Source organism: Eucyclogobius newberryi, unplaced genomic scaffold, assembly GCF_026437365.1.
Source record: "Eucyclogobius newberryi isolate DKJ021-1_F unplaced genomic scaffold, fEucNew1.0.hap1 SCAF_15, whole genome shotgun sequence".
Lineage (NCBI taxonomy): Eukaryota > Metazoa > Chordata > Actinopteri > Gobiiformes > Gobiidae > Eucyclogobius > Eucyclogobius newberryi.
In genome coordinates, this window is record NW_027315779.1 from 22,027,578 (window position 1) to 22,051,400 (window position 23,823).

General features: G+C 41.8%; 1 protein-coding gene across 2 annotated transcripts; it reads right to left on the minus strand.

Annotated features, from left to right (window-relative positions):
• Positions 1–229: 229 nt before the first annotated feature.
• Positions 230–9,614, minus strand: wscd1b (WSC domain containing 1b). Of its 2 annotated transcripts, none has more exons than XM_072446752.1 (9): positions 9,419–9,614; positions 7,630–8,224; positions 4,676–4,790; positions 3,584–3,768; positions 2,706–2,827; positions 2,315–2,507; positions 1,513–1,677; positions 1,211–1,411; positions 230–1,017 (listed from the first exon to the last, which is right to left on the minus strand). In XM_072446752.1, exons 2-9 carry the CDS (start codon positions 8,003–8,005, stop codon positions 662–664), a joined length of 1,713 nt encoding a protein of 570 aa, XP_072302853.1. In that variant the 5' UTR covers positions 8,006–8,224; positions 9,419–9,614; the 3' UTR covers positions 230–661. The 2 variants fall into 2 exon arrangements, with proteins under 2 accessions (XP_072302853.1, XP_072302854.1); XM_072446753.1 differs by having other exon boundaries at positions 7,630–8,227; positions 9,419–9,610.
• Between the last annotated feature and the right edge of the window lie 14,209 nt (positions 9,615–23,823).

The window sequence follows — 23,823 nt, forward strand, 5'->3', positions numbered from 1 at the left end:
TCGGTGTTTGAGCAGATTTGATTTACCTGTTTTGAGCATTTCTAAAAAAAACATTTCGATGTGTCACTCATTATTATTGACTTTTCTTTTACAAATTCCCATAAAACCGAACAACCACAAGTACGGCTCGAGTTTAAACGACGCTGCAGGTAAGTATTGATGAACAAAAAAACTAAAACTACAATAAAATGTTTGTTTTTTTAACTTCAGCAAAGAAAAATAGCAGAGATCATAAATTACAATCTTTTATTTACAGAGACATAACTCCAGCTTTTTCATACAAATTCTTACATAAATGTGGATAATCACCTCTTGTAAACCTGTAAATACAAAACGTCCTTTGAAGAAAAAAATGCCGCTGATGTTTTGTTTGATGGTTTCCACACACACTCCTCCCAGTACATATCTTTATATAAAAAGCTCCCACATTAGTGCATTAAGATTCATTAATCCTCCTCTGCAGACGTAAACAAACGTGCCTCCATCATCGTATTGGTTGCAGTCGTTCGCTTTAAAACATTCTCCAGCATCTTCCCGTTTCATCATCGATCAGCCTTTCATCAGCGGCTCGTTTCCATGACGCAGGGGCCGTTCACAGTGATCGAGGCTCTGGATTGGAAAGTCCCTCCAAACAGCTCTGACAAGGACCGTTCCCGCTTCATCATCTCGGCAGGTATTCTCGTGGCAGTCCGCTGAAGTTCCTGCTCTGAAGCGCCAGGTCCACGTCGTGAATGAGCGCGTCGATCGTGCTCCGCATGTCCGGGGTGAAGGGGTCGAAGGAGGAGGGCCGCTGTGACCCCGAGCGTTTGAAATGCCCGTCCTGGTTGCTCTGGGCGCACATCATCCTCTCGTCGTTCACGGTTGCGTTCAGGAAGGAGACGATGAGACGCAGCTGCGGGATGAGCGTCTTCTGAAGCTCCTCGTAGTGTACCACGAGCAGCCGTTTGCTGAACTTCAGCCAGCTCAGTGCGTGAGACGCCCACCAGGGGGCGTAGCTGGATACGAATTCCGGCCACTCTAAAGTCAAGACAGGAAAAGATGTCACGCAATGCCAAAAAAACACAATTTATGTTCTTTTTACAGCGAGAAAATGGCCGTTGAAGTTGTCCCATATATGTAAATGTATGGATGCTAGAGGATTATGGTACATTAAAGACTAACACATCTTCTAGTGCAGATTTGACACAACAAACTGACCAAAAATCATTACCTTTACTTTTCCACTGCGCGTCTGAGGCGTGCCCTAAATGCCCGGCACACTTGCGGTTGAATTCCGCCATGAGTGATCTGTACGGGTTCCGAATGAGTAAGATGGCCGAACTATACATCTCGATCTCCTTTTGACCGCTCTCGTGGGTCTTCACACAGATGCTGCGGCCGCTCTTCCAGTAGTCTTTCTCTCCTTTGAAACCTGGCAACGACCAACGACAAATTAATTGATTCTACAGCCTCCCCAACACTCAGCGCTGATTGAAACACTCAGTTTAACACACTTTGCATGCACGTACACACCTCGGTTGTAGAGCGTGCCATCAAAGTAAAAGCTGCCAGTGTAGAAGCCCGTCACAAGCTCGATCAGGTGCCGAACCCAGGTGTTGCCCGCACCAGGAAAACTGGAAAGAGCCACGAGGGAGCTGGATCTCTGAGGCAGAAACATCCTCTCCTTGCACCTGGAGTCTGCGAACACAATGTTTCCTCATTTAGGCAACTGAACCGGAGGTGAACCACTTCTGAAGACATGCACTCATTTAGACGTTACAGTTATTCTGCAGCTGAAGTCTCACGCTTGCACTAAACCAGGACTAAACCCACAACTAAACCTGGACTAGATCAGGACCAAACTTAATCCACATCAGGACTAAAATGGGCTCAATGTAGGACCAAATAACAAATGTGAACACACGCATAACTAGCTAACTGTGGGCAAAGACTGTCAATAAATGAATACATAAATAAATACCCCTGTAATAATCTATATTAAAATCTGTATTGAAACTCATTTGAACAGGTATTGATACTGAATTAAAAAAGAAGAAGATACATTTCAACTGTTTAATAATAGCCTTGAACTACATAAGAACAAGTATAAAACTAAACCATAGAAATACAATAGAAGCTTCTATTATTTTGTGTTGAAATGTATATTCTATGGGGATCGGCACCTGTATTAAGCATTTTCCTTTGTGTCTTCGTCTTTTTTTTCCCCCACCACTAATTTAGACACATTACAAACATTATTATTAGGTTAGTTTTGCTTTCCAAAGAAATGGCCTTGTCTTCTCCTGGTAAGTTGAAGCTGAAGTGTGCCGCTCACCGAGGACGGGCGTCTGATGGACGTGGTAGTGGTCGCGCTCGGTGTGCGTGGTGGTGGACTCTGCAGCAGTGGTCTGGTTGGTCCCGCTGGTCTGCACACACTGCTGAACGTCTGACGGATCATTCACATTGAACAGAGACGATGTCCAAGTGCAAAAACAGTGCGGTCGGTTCATCACGGCCAGTGGCAGCTCCTGCAAAAGGCATATTATCAATACAGAGAAAATACAATATGCATTCAAATATATATCCGCTTCTCTACAGACTCTTCTCTCATTGCACTAAGAATACACCTGTGTATGTGCCACTCAGGGGAGATGAGCTTCTTTTCTCCTTTGAAATAAATAAGAATCTTCTATATGAATATGTTTGTTCGTTCAGTCAGTCCAAACCTTATCTGTGCAGGTCTCGATGCAGGACTGCGCTGTCAGATTGGGCTGAAAGGAATAGAAGGGGAATGTGCCAATGACGCTCTTGAGCAACTGGAAGCAGCCGCGGTAGTGAACGTTCCTGACTGCAAAATAAAGAGCTCAACGTCACTGTTGGAACAGCAAATCAGAGCAAACAAAGGCAAAGGTAAGCCATTTCATGCAAAAACACAGTCATTTTTAGCTATTTGCTTCTTTCACATATTCTCCTTCTTCATTTGATTGCAATTGTTTGAAATGTAGACTCCTGCATGACTAAACCATTCATTTCATGGGATTCAAGCAAATAATCCCTGATTTGAAAGTGTTTGTTTGGACCTTTCCCAGTTTAAAAGATACCATGAATCAGAGACATTCAGTAGTATATGCACACCCCCAACACAAAAATGTCTGGTCATTTTTGGGTAATTCTGACTCTTGAATCTGTGACTATAAGAAGTTAATGAGGAAAAAATAAAACTGACTGGTGCATGACAAGTCTCCAGGTGAGTTCTGCAGCTGATACAGTACATATGAAAGTCAAACACACTTAAAATCCTTAGTGGTCTCCATCAATCAACATTTAAAGCTGCACCAAGCATAATTTTATGCAAAACCACACCTGGTTATTATCTGAAATTAAATCAGGCTGTGAAAACAGTGCAGCCCCATCACTCAAACTGTCATCTTCTATCCTTTGCATTGCAATGAATGTTCTTTCTACTTAAGCACAGCACACTTTGTTGTAATTCGTCACAAAAGACCCTATCACAAAGAAAGAAAAAGGGCAAAGACAGAGAAGCTGCTCATGTTCGTTGACATGATTCTCTTCATCAGAGCAGAAATCATATCGAGTGACTCACATTTTCGGTGGCCAGGCAGCTGCTCTTCCACTTTGTAAATAGAGAGGCGGCCCACGCCGCCACACGGAGACCCTCTCTCACCCCGACACACCAGGCTACAGTCCTCCTCTGGGGCTTGCGGGCTGCTGATCCTGTTCCCACAGTGACATTCTGCTCCATACTCCAGACCGGCAAACTGGTAGCCACTGCGCACACGCACACGCAAGCAGTTACTGCATCGCCCTCGCTCATGGCAATCAATAACCTCAAGCTATTGCCCTTCGGCTAAGCCCTCCCTCAAGACATTAGTTAACATTTACAACTTATCATATAATTCAGCTCTGAGCATTAAATCCGCACTATTCTGGGGCCTGAGTGAAACAGCTGAACTCTGTCCCCTCTCATCTGTGTTTCATAGATGAAGGCTTGTGCGACTCATTCCTCTCCTGACTCCTCTGCCTCTATGGGGAAAACGGAGCCCTCATCAGAAGTGACCTTTTCATATGTGTCCTTTGAAGCTTCCTCATAAATTGCTTTGACTTTTTACTTTTGCTCATCTTGGTAATTGGAGCGCTCAGGTGAGAAGCAGGACTGTGAAAAGGAGCACCAAGATTGAGTTCAGAGTCTAAGTTTGACTGGATGAATCTGTCCTCGTTTTTTTTACGTATGTATATTTATGTATAAAAAGGAATAACTGATGCAGATGTTTGTTGTAATGCCTTCTTTAATATATATCTGAGCTTTATATCACTGCTCTGGCCAGTCTTGCTCAGTTCTATTGAAAATTCAGCTCATACTGACCTGCTCTGAAGTGTCCATTCTTGGACCAAAGAACACTTCTAAGCCCTGATTTATTCAGCATCTGCTGTGGACTGCTCATTAAGCTTCCTCACTCATCCACACCTCCCTCCTTCCTTCTTCTGCATCCAGCCTTCTGTCCTGGCCGCTCTTCACTCTCCCCTTGCTCTCCCCTCATCTTTAACTGTCACGCAGCCACCTGGCTCTCCTCTGGCTTAAACACAGGAGCCATTCATAGAGGAGATGGAGACTCAAAGGCTTTTTCAAACCACAGGCCTTCTGTGGGCCCTTTGAGGAGCCGCATGAATGCATTACCTTTCGGAGCAGGTGTCTTGACACAGAGAGCTGGTCATTTTGCGTAGGTCATAAAGCATGGTTCCTCCCAGAGCTTGATCGCTGGCATTGTGTAGAAAGCAGCCCATGTACGTTCCTGCGCATTAGAAGAAAACACATTTGCTGTCATCCAGAACAAAATTGTCTTAACAAGTTGACTCTCACTCAATGAACTTATACCAACCACAACAACAACAACAACAACAACAACAACAACAACAACCCTTTTAGACGATGCTACAATGGCCTTTAATGTCTATGCATTCATTTATCATATAATATTACTCCTGAGAGAAGCATGTAACTCATAACAGGCTCTGACAGACTATTATGATAAGCTGATGAGATAGGTCTCACTTTAATGCAGAGCCATCAAAACTCCCCACAGCTGACACATAAAAGTCCTCAAATAAACCAGCTGCTGAATGCAGGCCAGCATGCGCCTCGCTTTGAGCACACAATATTGCTCCAGGGCTTTAAGGCTATTATATTTCTCCACTCTGCTTAAAGATGTCAGCTTTCTACTCAAAACTTCTTTGATCTGAATGGTTTAAATGGGTTAAAGCAAATTTAGCTGCATTAGAATAAACACATATTTTAAAATATATTTTGGACATTAGATTCAGTATTTATTTGTAATCAGGATTTTAAAGAATATGTGACAGTAAGTTGTGTTATCCATGTGGTCAAACACCAGCATCTGCTGCCTATTAGCTCACATCTGTGGTCAGGTCCCACCAAGGCGATGTGCCCCTCATTCTGGCCCCAGTGGCCAGACCACTGCTTTAATCACAGCCCAAAGAGCTCGGGCTCAGGGTTAATCGAGGTACACGCTCAGATTCTCACACATCATACAATTGATTTAGGTGTTCTTTAAAAAGATAGATGGCTTTTCTTTCAGCACAGACCCAGATAAAAGGTAAGCGAAAGCCACGCTAGCTTTCAGAACTACAATACCTCTCTTCTAATCCTCGTATGCATTGTGCACCTGTATATCCAGTGTGCTCCCAATGGGACTGTGCCCTCAACAACTGTATAGTTCTTCTATACAACTGGGATTTATTTGACAATTCAAGAAATCTGTGAAACAGACCTAAAGATTGCGGGGCGCTCCCATCAGGCCGCAGGTTTAGGCTGCCCAAGTGTAGGTATAACACATTTAAGAATGACTTTATCCCATCATCCATGCGATTTGTCAACATTTGCGATTTGTCAGGATCTTATAGAGAATAGAGATTTAGTTCAGTGATATTCCTTTGTTGTTGTTGTATGGCTGTATCTTTCTTCACTGTTGTACTTGAAGTGATTTTTATATTTTATTGATATTAAGGATGTGTTTGTCAATGTCTGTATATTTCACTGAGTGTGAGAATGTAAATGACTCATCACCACGCGCCCCACACAAATGTCCTCTATGTGACACAATGAAGTATGCCTTAGCTTACATTTCTAACACAAAGTAATCAGAACTGACAAACAATTATCTGGCCATTGTAACGTGTCAGAAAATAAATACTATAGATCGAAGACTATTTCAATAAGGGAAGTGTGAGGTGAATTTTGTAGAGCTACTGTACGGTGTTAGTTATTCTACACAATTATTACATGCATTCCCAAATCAAGTTCATCTCCCGAGCCTGCATCTTACTTTTCCCATATCTAAAAACTGGACGGTTTTAAGGGGGACAAATCTTGGCTGCAGAAATGTCCAGCTTTGATAAATGCAATAGAGGAGCTGTAAAAGCCACCACTTACTTGCTGCCTGTTCCTCTTCCTGCTTGTGGCACTATGGACCTGGCTAATTTAATAGTGTGTCCAGAGTAATACATTTACAAAAATGAATGTTTGCCAGATGGCTGTTACTGGAACTGATTTCATTGAGGCCTTCAACATTTTTCATTTGTATTACTCTACTTAGTGACTGAGTGGTTTGTAGTGTCGGTTTATAAAAAGGATTAAGAGCTCTTGCAGGAGGACACTTTTCAAAAATGAGCTGGAGTAACAAATGTTCCAGTGGGGCTAATTCTATTGAATTTATCATTTCAACAAAATGGCAAAAGCTTTGGCAGACACCATAAAACTGAGTTGGTCTGGATGTAATAATATGAGTCCTCTGGATTATTGTAATCTAGTTAATTACAGTGCTAATGTATTTGACAGAAGCTGCTCATGTGGTAGCTTTCTCCTTCAGAGACGATCCGTGCAGTGCCTATCTACACCATCTGAGGCAGCCACACGTAAAATGCTGTATAAATGTATTATGAAGCTTGTCTAAATGTTCCATGGGCTCAATTTTTTACTTTGATGGATAGCACTATCTTTTGAAACCATCTTTGGCATAGAATTCCTGAATAAACGAATGTCTGCTGGACTGGTTCCAATCAACAGCTCCTCAGGTCATGTGACCATTTCACAGGCCTTTTTAAAAAGGGCACATCATGCAAAACCAACGTTTATGAGCTTTTTATCATCTAATAACAGTGTTCTTTCATCATTAACTTTCAACTCAGACTTGTATTTTGATTAATTCATTCAGGGTTGAGCAATCCTGTATTGTCTTGTAAAATCTCTGTTTTCACCTACCCCCTAGACCGGCCCACTTTTCTGTATTTACTTCTGTCATTTTTTGAATAATCCTATACATGTCGGGATCAAAAATAGACATTTTTCAACAATAACCAAGAGGTAAATGAGAATCTGTTGCTTGCTACTGGAGGAGTTTTTTACTAAGCCGTTTTATATCTATTACAATGTCGATGGAGGACCAGGGCAGTAAATAATAAAATGCTCAATATTGATCAACATTTAGTTTAAAATAGGTATAACACGTCTTCTTAAAGCTTTAATTTAAATATTCTCATTTAAATATTAAATTCAAAATGTTTTACTTTACTCTGCTTTGTATTTATTCCGTCTGTGAGCTAAAACACCGTTACCTTTGTGCCGGCTCCTGTGCAGTGACAAGCTTTGCTCCGATCCCTCTGGCAGCAGATTGTGAAACCAGCGGCGATGCAGGTGTTGAACCCCAAGGCTGCGTGAGGCGGACACTCGCTCCGGTCTACTTCCCCCAGCAGACATCGGGACAGTTGCCCACCGCGAGCGCACCCTCACCCCCAGCCCCACAGTCCTGAGGGCCACAGGAGGCGCTACCAGGGACAATGGTGGCGCATTGCTCAGGCTGGAGTGGCCCAATCTCACACTGGAGCGCTGCAGCAGGAGGAGGCTGCCTGCCATCAAGTAGGCTATGCCCAGGCAAAGCAACAGCATGTGGGCACGCTTCAGGAGGCACTGCAGTCTGTGCAGTGGCACCATCCCCACACGGTCACTGTCTCCACCTTAAGCACAAGAACATCTGAAACAAGGAGATGGCGTCTCAATGCTTCCACGTGTGAAGCCTTGTCTGAGCGTGTGGTTTGAAGCTCATGTCCACAGCGGCACCATTAGTACCAGTAGAAGAACTAGAGAAGTTGCACAAAGCGTTTAATCTCCCAAGCTCTGGTCACAGCGTCCATGAAGATCCATGTCGAGGTCCTGCTGAGGCACAAAAACAGGCTTTCAGAATCAAAGCAACACTGTGTGATGTGCAGGGTGTATTCCTGCAGGATTAGAGGCACCGCTCATGTTGACACATGGGCTGGTTTGTGTCTTGCAGCATCTTGTAACACATTCATATAATGTCACCTGCTTCATTGCCTTCACTCCATTGACTTCCAGTGATTAATTCGTTGCTGTCACCAAAATGATGTAACACTGATCCTGCCATTTGTATGATAAATTATATAAAAATGCTACCTGGAAAAAAATAATAATCTTGGTTGATGCCACATCTCACATAATGGATTTCTATCAATCTGCAGATTGTTTTAAACACTCCAGTACCAAAGTGATCCATTTCAGCACCAGCAGTATCGCCCAGCTTAGCAAATGTAAGTCTCACTTATCAGAGCCAAATGACATCATGTGATAAAAGTGTCTGGAGAGCGCATTACGAGCGCTTATGACAGGGGATTATAGCACAAAATATATAACATTTCTACCCTCGCCATGGAAAATGGGACGGACAGTGAACAAAACGCGCATTTTCGAGTTGTCAACTAAAGCCATGGATGGATATTTTAAATGATACTGACGTGAAAGCCCAGTGTTCAGTCTTGTGTTGCTCTGAATCTTTCACAATGGCTTGAGAGTCAAGTCTTGTGAGACCCGTTTTGACGCGCTTCATCCCTTCATGTCAGTCGCATTGGGGCTTGATTGTGCTGCACGGCCACACTTCCACCGGCCACGTTAAGCAGCGCTCCGGGGCTGATGCTCCAGCCGTGCCTCGTATCATCGCTGACGCCGTCACGCTCCTTCTGCCCTTCAGCTCCACTTCTGCACTTCAGGCTCCTCTTCACGCGTCTGAACGACACTCTGTCAACTATCCGCCCCCCAAAAGTAGGGGTGCGGTGCAGGCAATAAATGAAGCAACAGTTTGCACTAAACAGTCACTGGGCAGACCAAATAGTCCTTATTTCCTTTTGGAAAATTGTCTTTTCAAGAGAATATTACAACGAAACACGAGTCGGTGTTTTGTGTCTCTTCAACATTGGACCATTTTCTTTTTTTTTACCAAGTGAATGGATAAACAGCGGGCGTAAACACGTATCATCACCTACAAAAGCAGGTCTTCCATCTTTAAAGCCCTCGCCTCGCTTCCTCCATTGACAGTAGCGTGTTTATTCTTACCGTCACCGCTGGAGCATTGCGCACGGGACCGTCACGTCTCCGCGGATGGACGCTCACGTCGCTGTCTTCCCGCTTATTGTCCAGTGAAGGTCTCCTCCAGCTCCACGGCGCTTCCCGGAGCCGCTGTTATATAAGCGGCTCCCTCTCGCTCCCTCTCTCGCTTCCCTCGTCCAGGACCGTTCTCCCGTCTCTCTCTCGCAGCCTGAACCGCGGCGTTCGAGACGTGTACGTGTGCGTGCAGGCGCGTGCGTGTGTGAGAGCGCTCGTGCCGGTACGAGGGGGTGATGGAGGAGGAGGATGAAGAGTGGGAGGCTCGCATTTGCATTGGAGATCGGGACGCGAGACACCTCCGCCGCGGTGCCAAAGTTCGGCGCGGTCCACTGCTTGCAGCGCTTACTGTAGGGGCCACTACCTGGGGGGGTTACAACACTCTGAGGATTGACCACTTTAAGTAGCTCCTGACACGTCGTCTCAGTTTTCAGTCACTTAATGATGATCAGCTCTATTAATGCCCAATTAACAGCATTTGCTAGAGAGTGCAGGAGCTGGTATGGTTCAACAGTCTTTCATTTTTCTGTCAGACGAAGCGTGAGATGCATATCTTTGTTTGGATCTACATGTTTTGAAGCTTTCTTGTTCCATTGTCACTACATGGTTGAAATGGTCTTTATTAACTTTGTACATGAATTTGAGGATAATTAGAAAAAAAGATAATAAGACAGGCACACTAAAAGAAACATAACATGCATAATAGCATCATTTCAGCACCATGAACAGCGCCACGCCTGCAGTCTTTGGCTTGAAAGAGCAAAGCCACGAACAGAGCATACCACCATTTTGTCTTGGCTGATTGACCCTCTGAGGCCTTCCCCCTGTAAGGCATTTGGAAGTCTTTTTCAATAGTTTTGGTCTGGTTTTAATAGAGAAACGAGTTAGACTTTTTGAGCTGACAATTTCTTTCTGAGAACAATAACCTACTTTTATTTTGACTCAATTCAATTTAAAAAAAAAACAAACTTCTCATTGTACTCAGACTCACCATCTGATAGCGTTTTAGGTGTGGGCTGTATGTGTTTGCAGGAGTGGGAGTGAGCTGTTGCTTGGCAGTACATACAGTTAAATGGACTGACAGTGCCTCCCTCACAGAGCAAAACACATCTTTTCTGATCAGAATTAACACAGACTCTGAGTGTGCATTGTGGAAGGACACGCCAAGTCAAATAGGCTCTGTCTGTGGGCCCATTCCTCTTCACTGGCCTCTCATTCCACCTCAAATATCTTTCTCTCCTCTCACTGTGGTTGCTTTTTTTTGAGACTGCACAATCCGTCCTCAACTGTGCAGCCAATTTCTAACCTTATCCAACCTTGGGTCAGTTCACACTTTGAGCGTGGTGGCTCGGTGATGCCAGTGCTGTCGTGGTGGACTCAGATAGCACACTGCTCTCTGTATGCGGCACAGAGCTACAGCCCATCCTCCGGCCGGTCCGCTCCCACACACTATTAGCCACCCCCTCTTTTTCAATTAGACTGCATCGCTTGCTTATTACCACACTTTCTGATTCAATTTACAAGGCTGGAACAGACTGGCCAAGAAGCATTTTAAAAAGTACAGGCCTCTATAGCAGTCTGCATATGTTACAACTCATGTATTGCAGTTGGTCGTTTTATATTTAACAAAACCTCTCAATAAACGAGTTGTATAACATGGGAACACTTTTTGAAGCTTTATCGTTTACTGAGCTCATCTTCAGCTTTTATCATTGAGTAAGCAGGATATTAGACTTACAAGTTTACCTGTTACCTGTTGATATTTGACCCCAGTTTGCTTTTCTCATGTTCATAACTAACTGTTTGGTTCGCTCATGTCTTCAGCCCATCAGTTTGTATCGATCTTCTTCTTCCTCACCATTACAAGGCTCCACTACTTCACTACGGAGTCTTTATGTCTGGGCCATTTCGAACTTCAGAATTTTCCTTTTTTATGAACTGCTCAAAATTATGCGATAGCTTTTATTTCTTTTGGGCAGTGTATATTGAAATCAGAACAATTCTTTGAGCTCAGGATTGTGTGGTCACACCCCAAGTAGCCTGTAAATAAAAAAGTATCATTCTAGTATTTGAGTTTGAGACATCGTTCTGAGATGAATAGAATGCTAGCTGGTCACGGGGTTGTTCCAGACATATGTTGTTTACTTATATTTATTTCTGCTTGGAAACAGGGCGGATTAGATATATTTTCACATGTTTTCCTCGGTGTTCATGCCACACAAAATCCCACCTTGCACATGAAAGTGTCATTATCAGACCACCTAGTCCCACTCGACCTTTTTGTTGTCCAACTACTCTAGTCCTCTCATGTCCGTGCTCCAGCTCCCTCCTGGCTGGGCTCCCAGAAGGCCCCTGTCTAGCCTCTACAGCTCATGCACAAAGCTCCAGGCTGTCTTGTTTTCATTCACACTAAACTCTCTGCTTTCATTCCCTCTTGCTTTCTCTCCAGATCCTAATATTGGATTCAAAAGCTCAGCTCATTTCTCCCTGTCCTCCCTGAGGTACACTGACCTCTCTAACCTAACAGCACTACATCCTCACTTCTATATTTACGCGGAAACATTCTGTGCCCACCTACCTGCCTCTCTCCCTTCGCAGTGGAGATGAATCTGATGAGTCTATTTTTGGTTTTCATAACTCTGTCAGTTTTCTCTGTACATAAAGAGTCTGCTCGGGGTCATGTCGTCACACGTTACAATGTGTAATATATTCTGGCCAGGAAAAGGTGGTTCTATAAGCTGGTTGTGTTTACTAATGTTGTCAAGGGAAATCATGATGTTACCTTAATCTTTTCTTTTACAGTGTTTTAAAGCATTTCGAGAGGAGAACAACTGCAGCTGGAGGAGCTCTTGACACAAAGCACAGCACAAGTTCCAGTTTTAGCTGCTTGGCTTCCAACAGACTTGAATATTGAATCAATTATTGACCTGCCAATTCTACACACTGCGCAGGGAGGAGACATGCTGAATCAGACTATTACCAAAAAACAAGATGAGGCTCTTATACAGAGTAACAGCTACATAACGCAGACAGGACACTGTGGAGTGAAGCAACAAACACAAATCCACATAGAGCATCATCCATTAAAGAGTTCTAAAGAAATGTATGGAAGTGTGTGTGTGTGTGTGTGTGAGTGTGTGTGTGTGTGTGTGTGCGTGTGTTTTGTCTGTGCATGTATGTGTGTGTGTTGTGTCTGTGCGAGTGTGTGTGTGAGTGTGTGTTTGTGTGTGTGTGTGTGTGTGTGCGTGCATGTGCGTGTGTGCGCGCGCGTGCGTGTGTGTGTGAGTGTGTGTGTGTGTTTGTTTGTGTGTGTGCGTGCGCGTGTGTGCGTGTGTGTGTGTATGTGTGTGAGTGTGTGCGTGCGTGTGTGTGTATGTGCGTGCGTGCGTGTGTGTGTGCGTGCGTGTGTGAGTGTGTGTGTGTGAGTGCGTGTGTGAGTGTGTGTGTGTGTGTGTGTGCGTGCGTGTGTGAGTGTGTGTGTGAGTGTGTGTGTATGTGTGTGCGTGCGTACGTGCGTGTGTGTGCGTGTGTGTGTGCGTGTGTCAGTGTGTGAGTGTGTGTGTATGTGTGTGTGTGCGTGTGTCAGTGTGAGTGTGTGTGTGCGTGTGTGTGTGTGTGTGAGTGTGTGTGTGTGTGCGTGTGTGTGTGTGTGTGAGTGTGTGTGTGTGTGTGTGTGTGTGTGTGAGTGTGTGTGTGTGTGTGTGTGTGTTCAGTGAATGATTTTAAAACATTCAAAGTGAATCATTTAAAGTGAAGTTATTTTTAGACAAAGATCAATTATGAATTTTAGCTGTGCATCTAGGCCAGTATCTTCAGCTGTGTCAAGGAAACAGAACGCCGCACCACATGTTGAGGACGGCTCCGATGCACTATTTTAAATCACACTTATTTGAAACCCTCTTAAAGATGTAAGATGTTGTATGAGTATGACTTTCACATACGGTATAGTGCTATGAAGGGTCTATTTGAGTTATCAAAGAGCGATGCATGATGGTTCACTCTGATCAAGAAACGCTTTTAAAGATTCAAACTAAAGTGATTATCGCTCAATAGTACATCAGCTTAAAGTAGATCTTTAAAGGTCAAAATCTGCCTTGAGACTAACTGTACACAAGTAAATGGACTCTAAATGGGATGACAGCCTTTCATTATTATTATTATTATTATTATTATTCTTTGTATTCAAGCTGCTGTATGTCAAAGGAATCGCAAAGTTAGAAAATATGTTGTTTTCCAGATGTTTTAGTGGAAGTACTGTACGGTTGAACATGTACCTCGTGATGCAATACTCATACATGGATATCCCTTAAAACGGGTGTCAAAAGTTTACTTAAATTATTTTTTAATTATAGGAGATCATGGGTTCGATTCCCGGACCAGACCAACATCACATGATCTCTCTGGGTGGAGTCTGCATGTTCTCCCTGTGTTACCGTGGGTTCTCTCCGGGTTCTCCGGCTTCCTCCCACCGTCCAAAGACATGCATGTGTTAGGCAAAATTGGTGACTCTAAATTGGCCCTAGTGAATGAATGTGAGCGTGAACTGTCTGTAATGTCTATGTCTCTGTGTTGGCCCTGCGACAAGTTGGCCACTGTCCAGGGTGTACCCCGCCTAAGGCCCGAAGTCACTGGGATAGGCTCCAGTCACCCGCGACCCCGAAAGGGAACAAGCGGTAGAAAAATGGATATGTAAAATTACAAAATATTTTGAATTTAATGTTTACAATGTCCTCAGAATCAGAAAACAACTGTCGTATGATGAAGTCACATTTTCAGCTCCTCAGATTCAGCCTGTACGTTAAGAAGTGTATAACTCTGCCATTTATAATGACTTTTGTCTTGTTCAAGTATCACTGTATCGATACACATAAGATGTTTGTCACGTTATATCACAATATCGATATATTGAGTACAGCACTTTGCTTTGTGCACAAATCCAGTCTTATCTATTTTCTTTACTGACAAAACAAGTTATATTGGTCGGTTTCTCATGCAAATAGTTGGCCTAGTTTCAAATTGATTGCCATTTTTTCTCCCTTTTGACTATGTTTTTTCTAGCCAGGAGTCTTTGGTTAGTCCTTGTTAAGCCTGACAGGCTATTATTGAGACTGTAAATGGCTTACTGCATACAATTTTTCTCTATAGACCAAGTCTCAATTTATTCCGTCTGATGAAAAACTCTATGTTTAGTTTCACATTAAAAATGCACTGTGCTGTAAGGCATGAAGGGGCTCCACACACAAGCTAATATAATGCTTTATTAATATTTCATGATGTATGTATACTAGACTTTCATCTTTTAAAGCTAATACACATTTTTATTTTAAGGAAACTGCTCAAGTTGATTAAATCTGACGGGCTTAGTTGTAATCAGAGGCATTTTTTCTTAAAGAGTCCATCTCTGCCAAATGATTCTTCATGCTGCTAACTGAGCACTCTTATTATTTGCTTGCTCAAGGTCGCCGAACAATCAAGATATGGACTATGAGAAGGCTCTGGTTGGAGGCACATAGGGATAAACTGGATTAAGGTACCGGGAGGGCTGTGCTGTTAAAGCTTTAGACATGGCAAACACAATCAGGGCCCTACCTCTCTCAATCATCTGCAAGCAATCACTGCCTGAATGGAAACTGCTCCCATTTGGACAAGGAGATGGCGAGCCACCAGCCAGAAATATGATCCTTGTAATAAGTCTCTTAAGCAGCTAATGTGCATATGCTAAAGATAATTCAGTGCTGTTCTGCACGATTTACGCCAAATCACAGAGTCAATTTGTACACTGCTTTAAACATCCCCAAAGAGGTCCATTGTGGGAAAAATGGAGTCCTAAAGGTGATATTTGCTAACATGATGTCCTAAAGTGCAGTTAAGGCAAATACTTTACTTACTAAATGTCACAACTCAAGGCTGTCTCGGATAAATATTCTAAATGCTGTTGTATTATTGCTTTACTTCCTTCTTTACTTCTTTTCTCAATGCTACAACCCCTATTAGAAGTTTGCAGTCCGTTTTTCAGACATACTTTCAACCAACTCAATGCTGGCAGAGTTGTCATAATTTAATTGCCTTATGTGATCTCCACGGGAAATCCTGTTGGTTTGCGCAACAATAAGCCAGTTGGAAATTGTAGTGCAAAGATAGGCTTATAATCCTGAAGCATGGAGGCTGCAGTGTCCTTGTGTCGTCAATATAAAAACTGGGTCAGCCGTTACTTAGAGAGGATTTAGTGCCACTGTTTTTTATGTTTTAACTGTTGCATCATTTCATACACACTGGAAACATAAACTAAAATATCATCACATTTTGTCCTAAATTATAACCATTAAGAAAGCATGTGTTTGTTGCTGTTATTATCCAAATGTCCCTAGTGAAGTGACATTTTTAGTATCAGATTTTGAATGGCTATTTGTTTTTGTGTTTTTTTGCAATTTAAAAGACATGTTTGATTGTAAAAACGCAATATTGATTCAAAGGGCGCAATATTTTCTTTTTGGGGAGGGGATCCACATATTTTAAAGAATTCTGTATCATTTACAACACCAGGAGGAAAACTGTACCAACACGAACATGTAGCTACACGTATTCATTTGCAATCATTTGAATGCCTTTGCTGAGTATTATTTGTGCAGTGCCTGATAGACTTGTGTGGGACGCCATCAGTGGGGTGTGGTGATGAATGAGGCGCTGGGAGTCTTAGGCGATCCTGATCACATGGCGACCTCTGAAGTCTGAAGGACATGTTTTGAACACCTCTCTCCCTCTCTCTGCGAGTCCCTTTCCTCCGTCTGCTCAGCTCATCTTCTGTTGCGGAGCGCTGCAGCGTTAGCCTCCAGTGTTTACGCATCATGCCGCATGACTTATACATGAAGAGGCTCCTCTTTATTCATCTGCAGGACTCCCACTGCACGAGCCTTCTCCCCATCTGTATCACTTCGGCTGCCGCTCTCACCTTTTCAGCTCCTTGAACACACAGACGCTCATGCATACCTGAGCCCCTGGGACTGCGAGGGGCACGTCCTGTATTCTTACGGACCGCTGCAATTTACATTTGTCTTCACTCAGATTGCGTAGTATGCCTTTGTTTGTCGATTTCAAAAGGACTTGGTATACATGCATTGTTTAAAGTTTTTATTCATGACTAATGTGTTTGATTAAATAGAAGAATAGATAGCTCTGTGCTTGGTAGTGAATATTGTGTTTGTTTGAGTCTTGAGTTGAGTGAGGAAACAGTCCATCAATCCACTTTATGGTTAATAAACAAGACTGTTCCCAAATAGCTGCACATAAATGATTTAAGAAAACTAAAATGATTACTCAGTTTAGCAAATGTACTACAATAATAAAATGACAAATTACAATAAAATTCATAAAACATTCAAACTAAATACGAATCAATAAAAGAGCAGTGATGAAAAGCCAGAGAATAAAATGGGTCTTAATGAGACCTGAAATACAGAGCGTTCCAGAGCACCACAGAACCATCAATGCCGTACTCCCCCCGCACCCAATAATTAGTTTGTACTGAATTTTAATTTGATTTTATATTTGAATATTTCTGGCTGTTAATATATATATATTTTGTTATTTCAATCTACCACCTGTTACAAGATTAGAATTCCCCTTTTAGCGAACAAAGACACAAGGCCAAATTCATAATTCATTCTAGCTTGTATTCGCAGATAAAGTAATGTAAGTGGCCAGATGATGGAGATGAATCATATTTTGGGGCTATATCTGCTCCATCTGACAAGTTTGTTTACCAGAAATACAGAGTGATTAATCACAATTCCTCTTGCAGGGAGCTTAATGAGTCTTCTGATGGAAAAATTAGTAATGCACTGCAGGAAGCACCATTCTTCTCCTGAACGTTATATAATGAAATAATGCTTTTGATGAAGTGTGTGGATGTGAGCTGGTGTCTAATGCAGAGTACAGGCCGGATCATCTTTCTGGAGAATCCCCCAGCGCTAAGTGATTGGCTCTTGGCGGTGGCCTTGTGTCGTTGTAATGCTTACACTGAAAATGAGAAATTTGAGAGGAATGTTTGAAGTAGTTTATAAGTGCATAATGTGCTTGGAACAGAGAGCACACGTAGTGGGGCAGTGATCAGAGTGTGTTAGATGTAATGTGACCACGCCTCCTCCTCCAACAGGCCATCATCCTCCAGTAATGTGCTTATAGTGCTCTAATGGAGTGTTGATATGTAGATACGCTGAGTAAAACGTTAAGGTGCACTATGTGACTTTTGTGGAATGTTCCACAGTATCTATTTTACAACAATTCAATTTAAGGTGTTTTATTGCTGAAAATACCTTCAAAAATCTGCCTTTTTTTTACAGTGAATAGACTTGTCTCGCTACAATTAGTAATTCCATGTCCATGAAGACAGGTGGCAGATCCTCCACCAGAAAAGGGACATAGTACACCTTTAACTTAAAGGTGGTGTGGCCGATTTTTTTCAGCAAATTTTTTATCATATTTCCTCGTGGCGTGGATAAATCATTTGTCCTGCCACGTATCAATCATAAAACGCACCTACCGCTCACCTGCAGCCGCGTGCGGTTCATCCCCACGTTTCCGCGTGCCTAAGCGCATGGATCTATCATAATATAGTTCCCTCAGTGTACGGGACAAAATGAAGACGGAGAAAGACAGTTCGAGCTGACGCAGAAGTGGACAGAAATCTACGGGAGACGAGAGATGCGATGCACTCCGTTGCGCTAATAAACAAACGCACGTGTGTGTTGTATCAGTCCGCACGGGGGAGTGCGCATGCGCACTTCCGCCTGAGTTCTCAAATCGCCGAAAAATCGTCCATACTGCCTTTAAGTACAAAATAGCTTCTGGACGTGCTCTGTGGACTGAATCTTGATTATATTAACAGCGGTGGCTCAGTGGTGAGAGCTTTTGCCCATAAACCCAATGGTTTGCTCTTTTCTTGAATCAGACATGCAGCCGACCAGCAGAAGAACTGAAAAAACAAAAACAAAAAAAACCTAAAAGTAAATATCAATATATTTAAGTAAGAATAAAATAAGAAAAGAAAAAATAAGAAATTTGTCATTTATTTAGGAATCCTCCAGTAAATAAGTGCATACATAATATAAATGCATTATGCCTAAATCGCCCTCACAACATATTTACATGATACTTCACCCACCCTGCCTATAAATGTGGTATATGTTATTATTGATAATTGGTGGTAGTGGTGAAAGAAGTACCCAATTTAATTATTTAAGTACAAGTACAAGTACAAGTAAAAGTACAAGTACAAGTAAAAGTATCCCACATAAAATCTCTACTTATTTAAAAGTATTAAAGTATTTAAAATGTATCTTACTTTAGAGTAAAAGTATTTCTGCAGATTGGTTTAACTATTAAAGTGTGAAATGTAGTAATTTTGATTAAATACAAAAAATAATGTGTCAATCTTTCTAGGCTTTATATTAAACCATATGTTCAGTTTGCTCAGAGCAAAGACTTGAACTCAAAAGTTTCAAGTCAAATGTCCCCATAAACATGTTAAAAAATAACCCCTCAAACAATAAAGAAAATACTTTTTACTTTTCAGCCCTTCTCAAAAATGTAGTAGAGTAGAGAATACAGACACCTGCTCTCAACTATAACTATAATAAGTAAAACATAAAAAGTATCCTCTGTAAAATGTAATGATCCCTAAAAATGACTACTTCCAGGACAGTAGTGAGTGTAATTTAAAACACACACTTTGAGTATCTTGAAAAGTATTTGAAATATGGCAATTGAAATACTTGAAAGATTGCACTAAATGTTTTTCCCCAAGTTGTTCAGAGCTACTTAAAACTTTAGACTTTAGAGTAATTGAAAGAAATAAGCCCACCCACGCCTCACCAGTGCAATAACGAATATTTTCCCCAGCCCCTTATTTCCTCTCTCCTTTCTCCTTTTTTTTTTTTTTTTTTTTTGATAAAGTGCGTGGCCCCTTTCAGTTTGATAGCCTGTTGTATTTGCCTTGTTGTACAGCGCACGCCGCCTCTGAGTGTGCTCTATTTTCATGTCACTTCCATGATGATTTCCCATTATTTGTCCTCTCGTGTGCTGCCTTCACGCCTGTCAGGGCACCTGCCTCCCCATAAGAGCGGGGCTATTTTTATCCACAGATTCCCGTCATGAATACCAGATGATATACCTGATGGGGCCATGGCCACTGAACGGCCGGGGTTACACAAGTCTTCTAAATCACGGCCCTGCTCACAAACACACAAAATATATTGAAAGGCCTCTGAATGAGTAAGGGCTGGAAGCAAAAGGACCAATTTCTCGGGACTGGGGAGCACAATGCAGCCTGATTGATATGGTTTGCTACATGTAATTGCAACCCATCTATTACACCTTGTGGGTGTGGGTATAGCTGCCAGAAAACGCTGGTTGAAGAAAAAATGTTCTTAGAAAGGAAGTGGCAAGAGCTCCACATGTTGCTGCTCTAGATATTTCTTTTTTTGGACAGCTATTTTTTGTGTGATATTGGTGTCCTTGTGTTTGAAGCACTGGTGCTCTAGGAAACTGAAGATTTGACAAAAACTAACACTAAGAAGTGGGTAATGCCAAAGCCTATTTTCACTGTCCATTTGTTATAGATGGGTTTTCTGGCGGTTGCTAAATCAGCCCGTGATGTTGGGTTACTGCAGCTTTTTACAGCAAAAGACATTTGAATGAATTAGTTGGAGTGTTGAAGAAGGTGCTTACAGTTTGTCTCCATAATCTTTGAATAACCTCAGGGATTAACTAGAACTACTGGCCTACCGCACTGCCCTGGTGATTACTTCACAAAGCTAATACATTCATAAGAGCCAATATGAAGGTTGAAGAATTCCATTTGAAATTACAATAGAGACATCCTTTTTACCGTAGGCTACAGTACCTTAAGAAAAGGCCTTGCAGTAATTCAGTACTCAGCTTCTTTCATCTATTCATCCGGCTCTCTCTTTTCAACCTTGGGCAGAATCAGCCAGTACAGCCAGTGTTACTTGTCATTCAAGGTTATAATGACGCACCGTCCACTGTTCCTCTTGGCATCATCAAAGGTCATCACAGCGCTGACACTCCACACACTCATCGGAATACAAAGACGATAGCCCGGCTTTTAACAGCAGCCCAGTGACTCAAATCACAATAAAGGACAATAAAGCACATGAAAGAGGACTCTCACTTTCTTATAGGATTAGACTGCTTAATGCATCTTGGTCTGGTCAGCACAGAGGAGCAGAACAGTGCATCAAATGACACTATAATAACAATATTATATTACAATAAATATGGCCAAAAACTGTAATGACTTGCCAAAACCGCATTTCTCAAAAAATAAGACAAAAACCTCAATCCAGTCAGTCCAGTAGCATATTAAATCGATCTGTGCAATAAATCAACCTTTACTTGTATTACAAAAATATAATAATAAATAAATAGAAAATAGAAAAAAACATTAAAAAGCTATCCATTCAATTATGTTCTGAAATGTATATGGGAGCCTGTTCTGCCTCAAAAGACAAATTAACAAACATTACTATTAAATGATCATAAGAGATACTTTTCCCTAGCACATTGGGGACATTTCATTATGACTGCATGTAAAAAATTGTTTCAACTAATTGTGATTTCAGTTCTGACCCAAATAATTCTGATTACTATTATTTTGTATAATCCAGAAGTTATAATATTGTTAAATGTCACACATTTTCCAAAGCTCAAACCAATTAATTGTATATTAAAAACACACAAAAGGGAATGATACATATTTAATGCTTATGATCATGAGCATTATTTAACATTATTATACAGTACACACATTATTACCCTATTATATATTATATTTTTTGCATGTACAGGCATTGTTATTTATAACGTGTATTGATGATATGTGCACAATTTCCACAAAACGTTATTTATGCTGCCATCTGAAATTACAGTAGCCTTAATGAATTATTGATTAATCACAAAAGCAAATTGAATTTCAAGCACATGTATCATTGCTTATCTTCTACTTCACTTAATTAGTTGTAACCATTCTACCCATTAAATTTCCAACATTTCCAATCTGATACAACAGGAGTGTAATTCCGTCATATTCCTAAAAAAAGAGTAATCTTCTTCCTCCCAACCCTGCACGGACCATGTGAGCTGCTAATGTAATGCATCCCTTGCGAAGTGCGTATATATAACTTGTTTGTGTGACAGCAGCAGCAGCAGAGAGCATATTCCACCTTCCACAGGCTAAATCTGCTATCCTCAAATCTTTCATTAGTGCTATGGACTCTCTTCCTGCACCTCACACATTTTCCATGGAGATGTGGTGGCAGTGAATGCATCGTGGTGAAGCTTCTGTGGCTGCCGTTCCACCTGCCAGCTTCAAAGACAGGCTTTGGTCTCAGAGGAGCAGTTTGGCAGACGGAGCTGTGTGCAGACTATGTGCATATCTCTCCCAATCAGACAATGGCCTTATCTGTCTTCTTCTCGTCATGTCTCTATGCCGGCCTCATTCAAAGCCACCACTTTCTGTAGAGTATTCCCTTTCATATCGCACTGAGACGGGGAACACATTGATTCCACATTGTTAAGAAGCAGTCCGGCTTCTTCTTCTCAGCCTTCCACACACACCCTGCAATTATTTGCATTTCTCCAATTCTAGTTTCTGTTATGTCTTGTTTCATACTTGCATCAATCACTCAGCGCTGTGTTTCCTTGGGCATCGCCTACAGATTGATTACCTTTCAGTGGTTCAGGGTAATGACAGCAGGCCGAGCTCATTTCTGATGTGATAAATGGATGCTAAGTGACTCCAATCCTCAGGGAGGCAAGTGGTCCTCAAGCTACAGTGCCACAGTCATGTGGAGTGGCCCCGGTGGGCCGCCACTGGAGGAGCACTGGAGGAGCATATAGGCCAATGTATTATAATTATTGTGTAGGCATTGGCCTGAGGGTTGACCAGGATTGAATTAGGTGCTGCAATTTGGTACAGATTTAAACATGACTTTATGCCTTTAATGTGGTTTTATAATAAAGGTTGATAATAATGTTTTTATACATTTTATGCAGCGGTCCAAATCTATTTCTCATTTACAATTTGCACTTTTCACAACTCTCAGAGGCGAGAGCGAGTTTGTTGTCTCAGTAAAACTACAGCAAACTAGAAAACATTGCACTTTCTGTTACACAGAGAATAAGATTCTCTATAATTGAATGCAGACAGCACACATCGGTCTGATTCTAACCTTAAGAGCTGCTTATACAAAGGGGTTGTACGAGTCCTTGAAAATGCTTGAATTTTACAATGTTTTCAAGGTTGAGAGTGGTTGAATTTTGGAAAAATAGAATGAAAATGCTTGAGATTTAAACTTGTCAATCTTTATCTGAGGCATTTTGACAGTTCAGAGCACTACTAGTCTTCAAGTTTGTTTGTTTTCCAAAACTGTTTTGTGCTGATGTTATAACGCTTCAAAATGATTTCTGCATGTGTTCTGCTGCGTTAATTCAAGGGGGAGGAGCAGGTGATACACACACATTTGACCAAAAGTGACACTTCTGGTCAAATGTGGCAGGAAAATATCAACATAAAAGAGAATAATGTGTGGCGTAACATAGCGCTCTCATGTCACAATCACGTTTTCATCAGGAAAAGCTGCTAGCCATTTGGGGGCCCTAAGCAGAAATGTTCCCCCCATGCCCCCAACCCACGTTAAATTTGTAAACAATACATTTTGATGTATGTAATACAAGCTTTTTTAATACATTTAGTTTTGTAAATATTTCATAAATTACAATCCTAACTGGGATTTGGGGGTCCTCAACCAAGAAGTAACATTTTTTGTATTCTGGTGCATTTTAGATGCAATGTTTTTAGCAACTCATTACTTTACTATGAAGACCCCCACACTCCCACCTTTCCTCCGCCCCTGCTGCAGCATCACCTGAAGCCCACCTCCTGCTCTTCTGCAGAACACATCAATGCTCTATAAAACACTACAGGCTGCAAACTATTGACATTTTCTGTTGCAGATATGTCGGTGTAATCCCTTTTTCTACTATTTTCTGTTGCATTTATGAAAACATGATTAAGACATAAGATGTTTGGTTTTGCTTTACTTTTGTTCTCTAATTTTCACAGTTTCTAATTGAATATGAGGCCAATTTTGCTCTTTGTGGTTTGTAGATGTATGTGGATTAAAACTGGTCCCAGCTGTGCCCCTAATCTGTCTGCGTCTGCTTGAACGGTGTCTTGTAGCCCCTTGTTGCCCCTGTGCATCTCAAACTCGCTATGAAGGAAGGAGAGGGGATAAAAAAAAACTAAAGGCAGTCTGCCTACTGTAGAATCACAGTGCAGC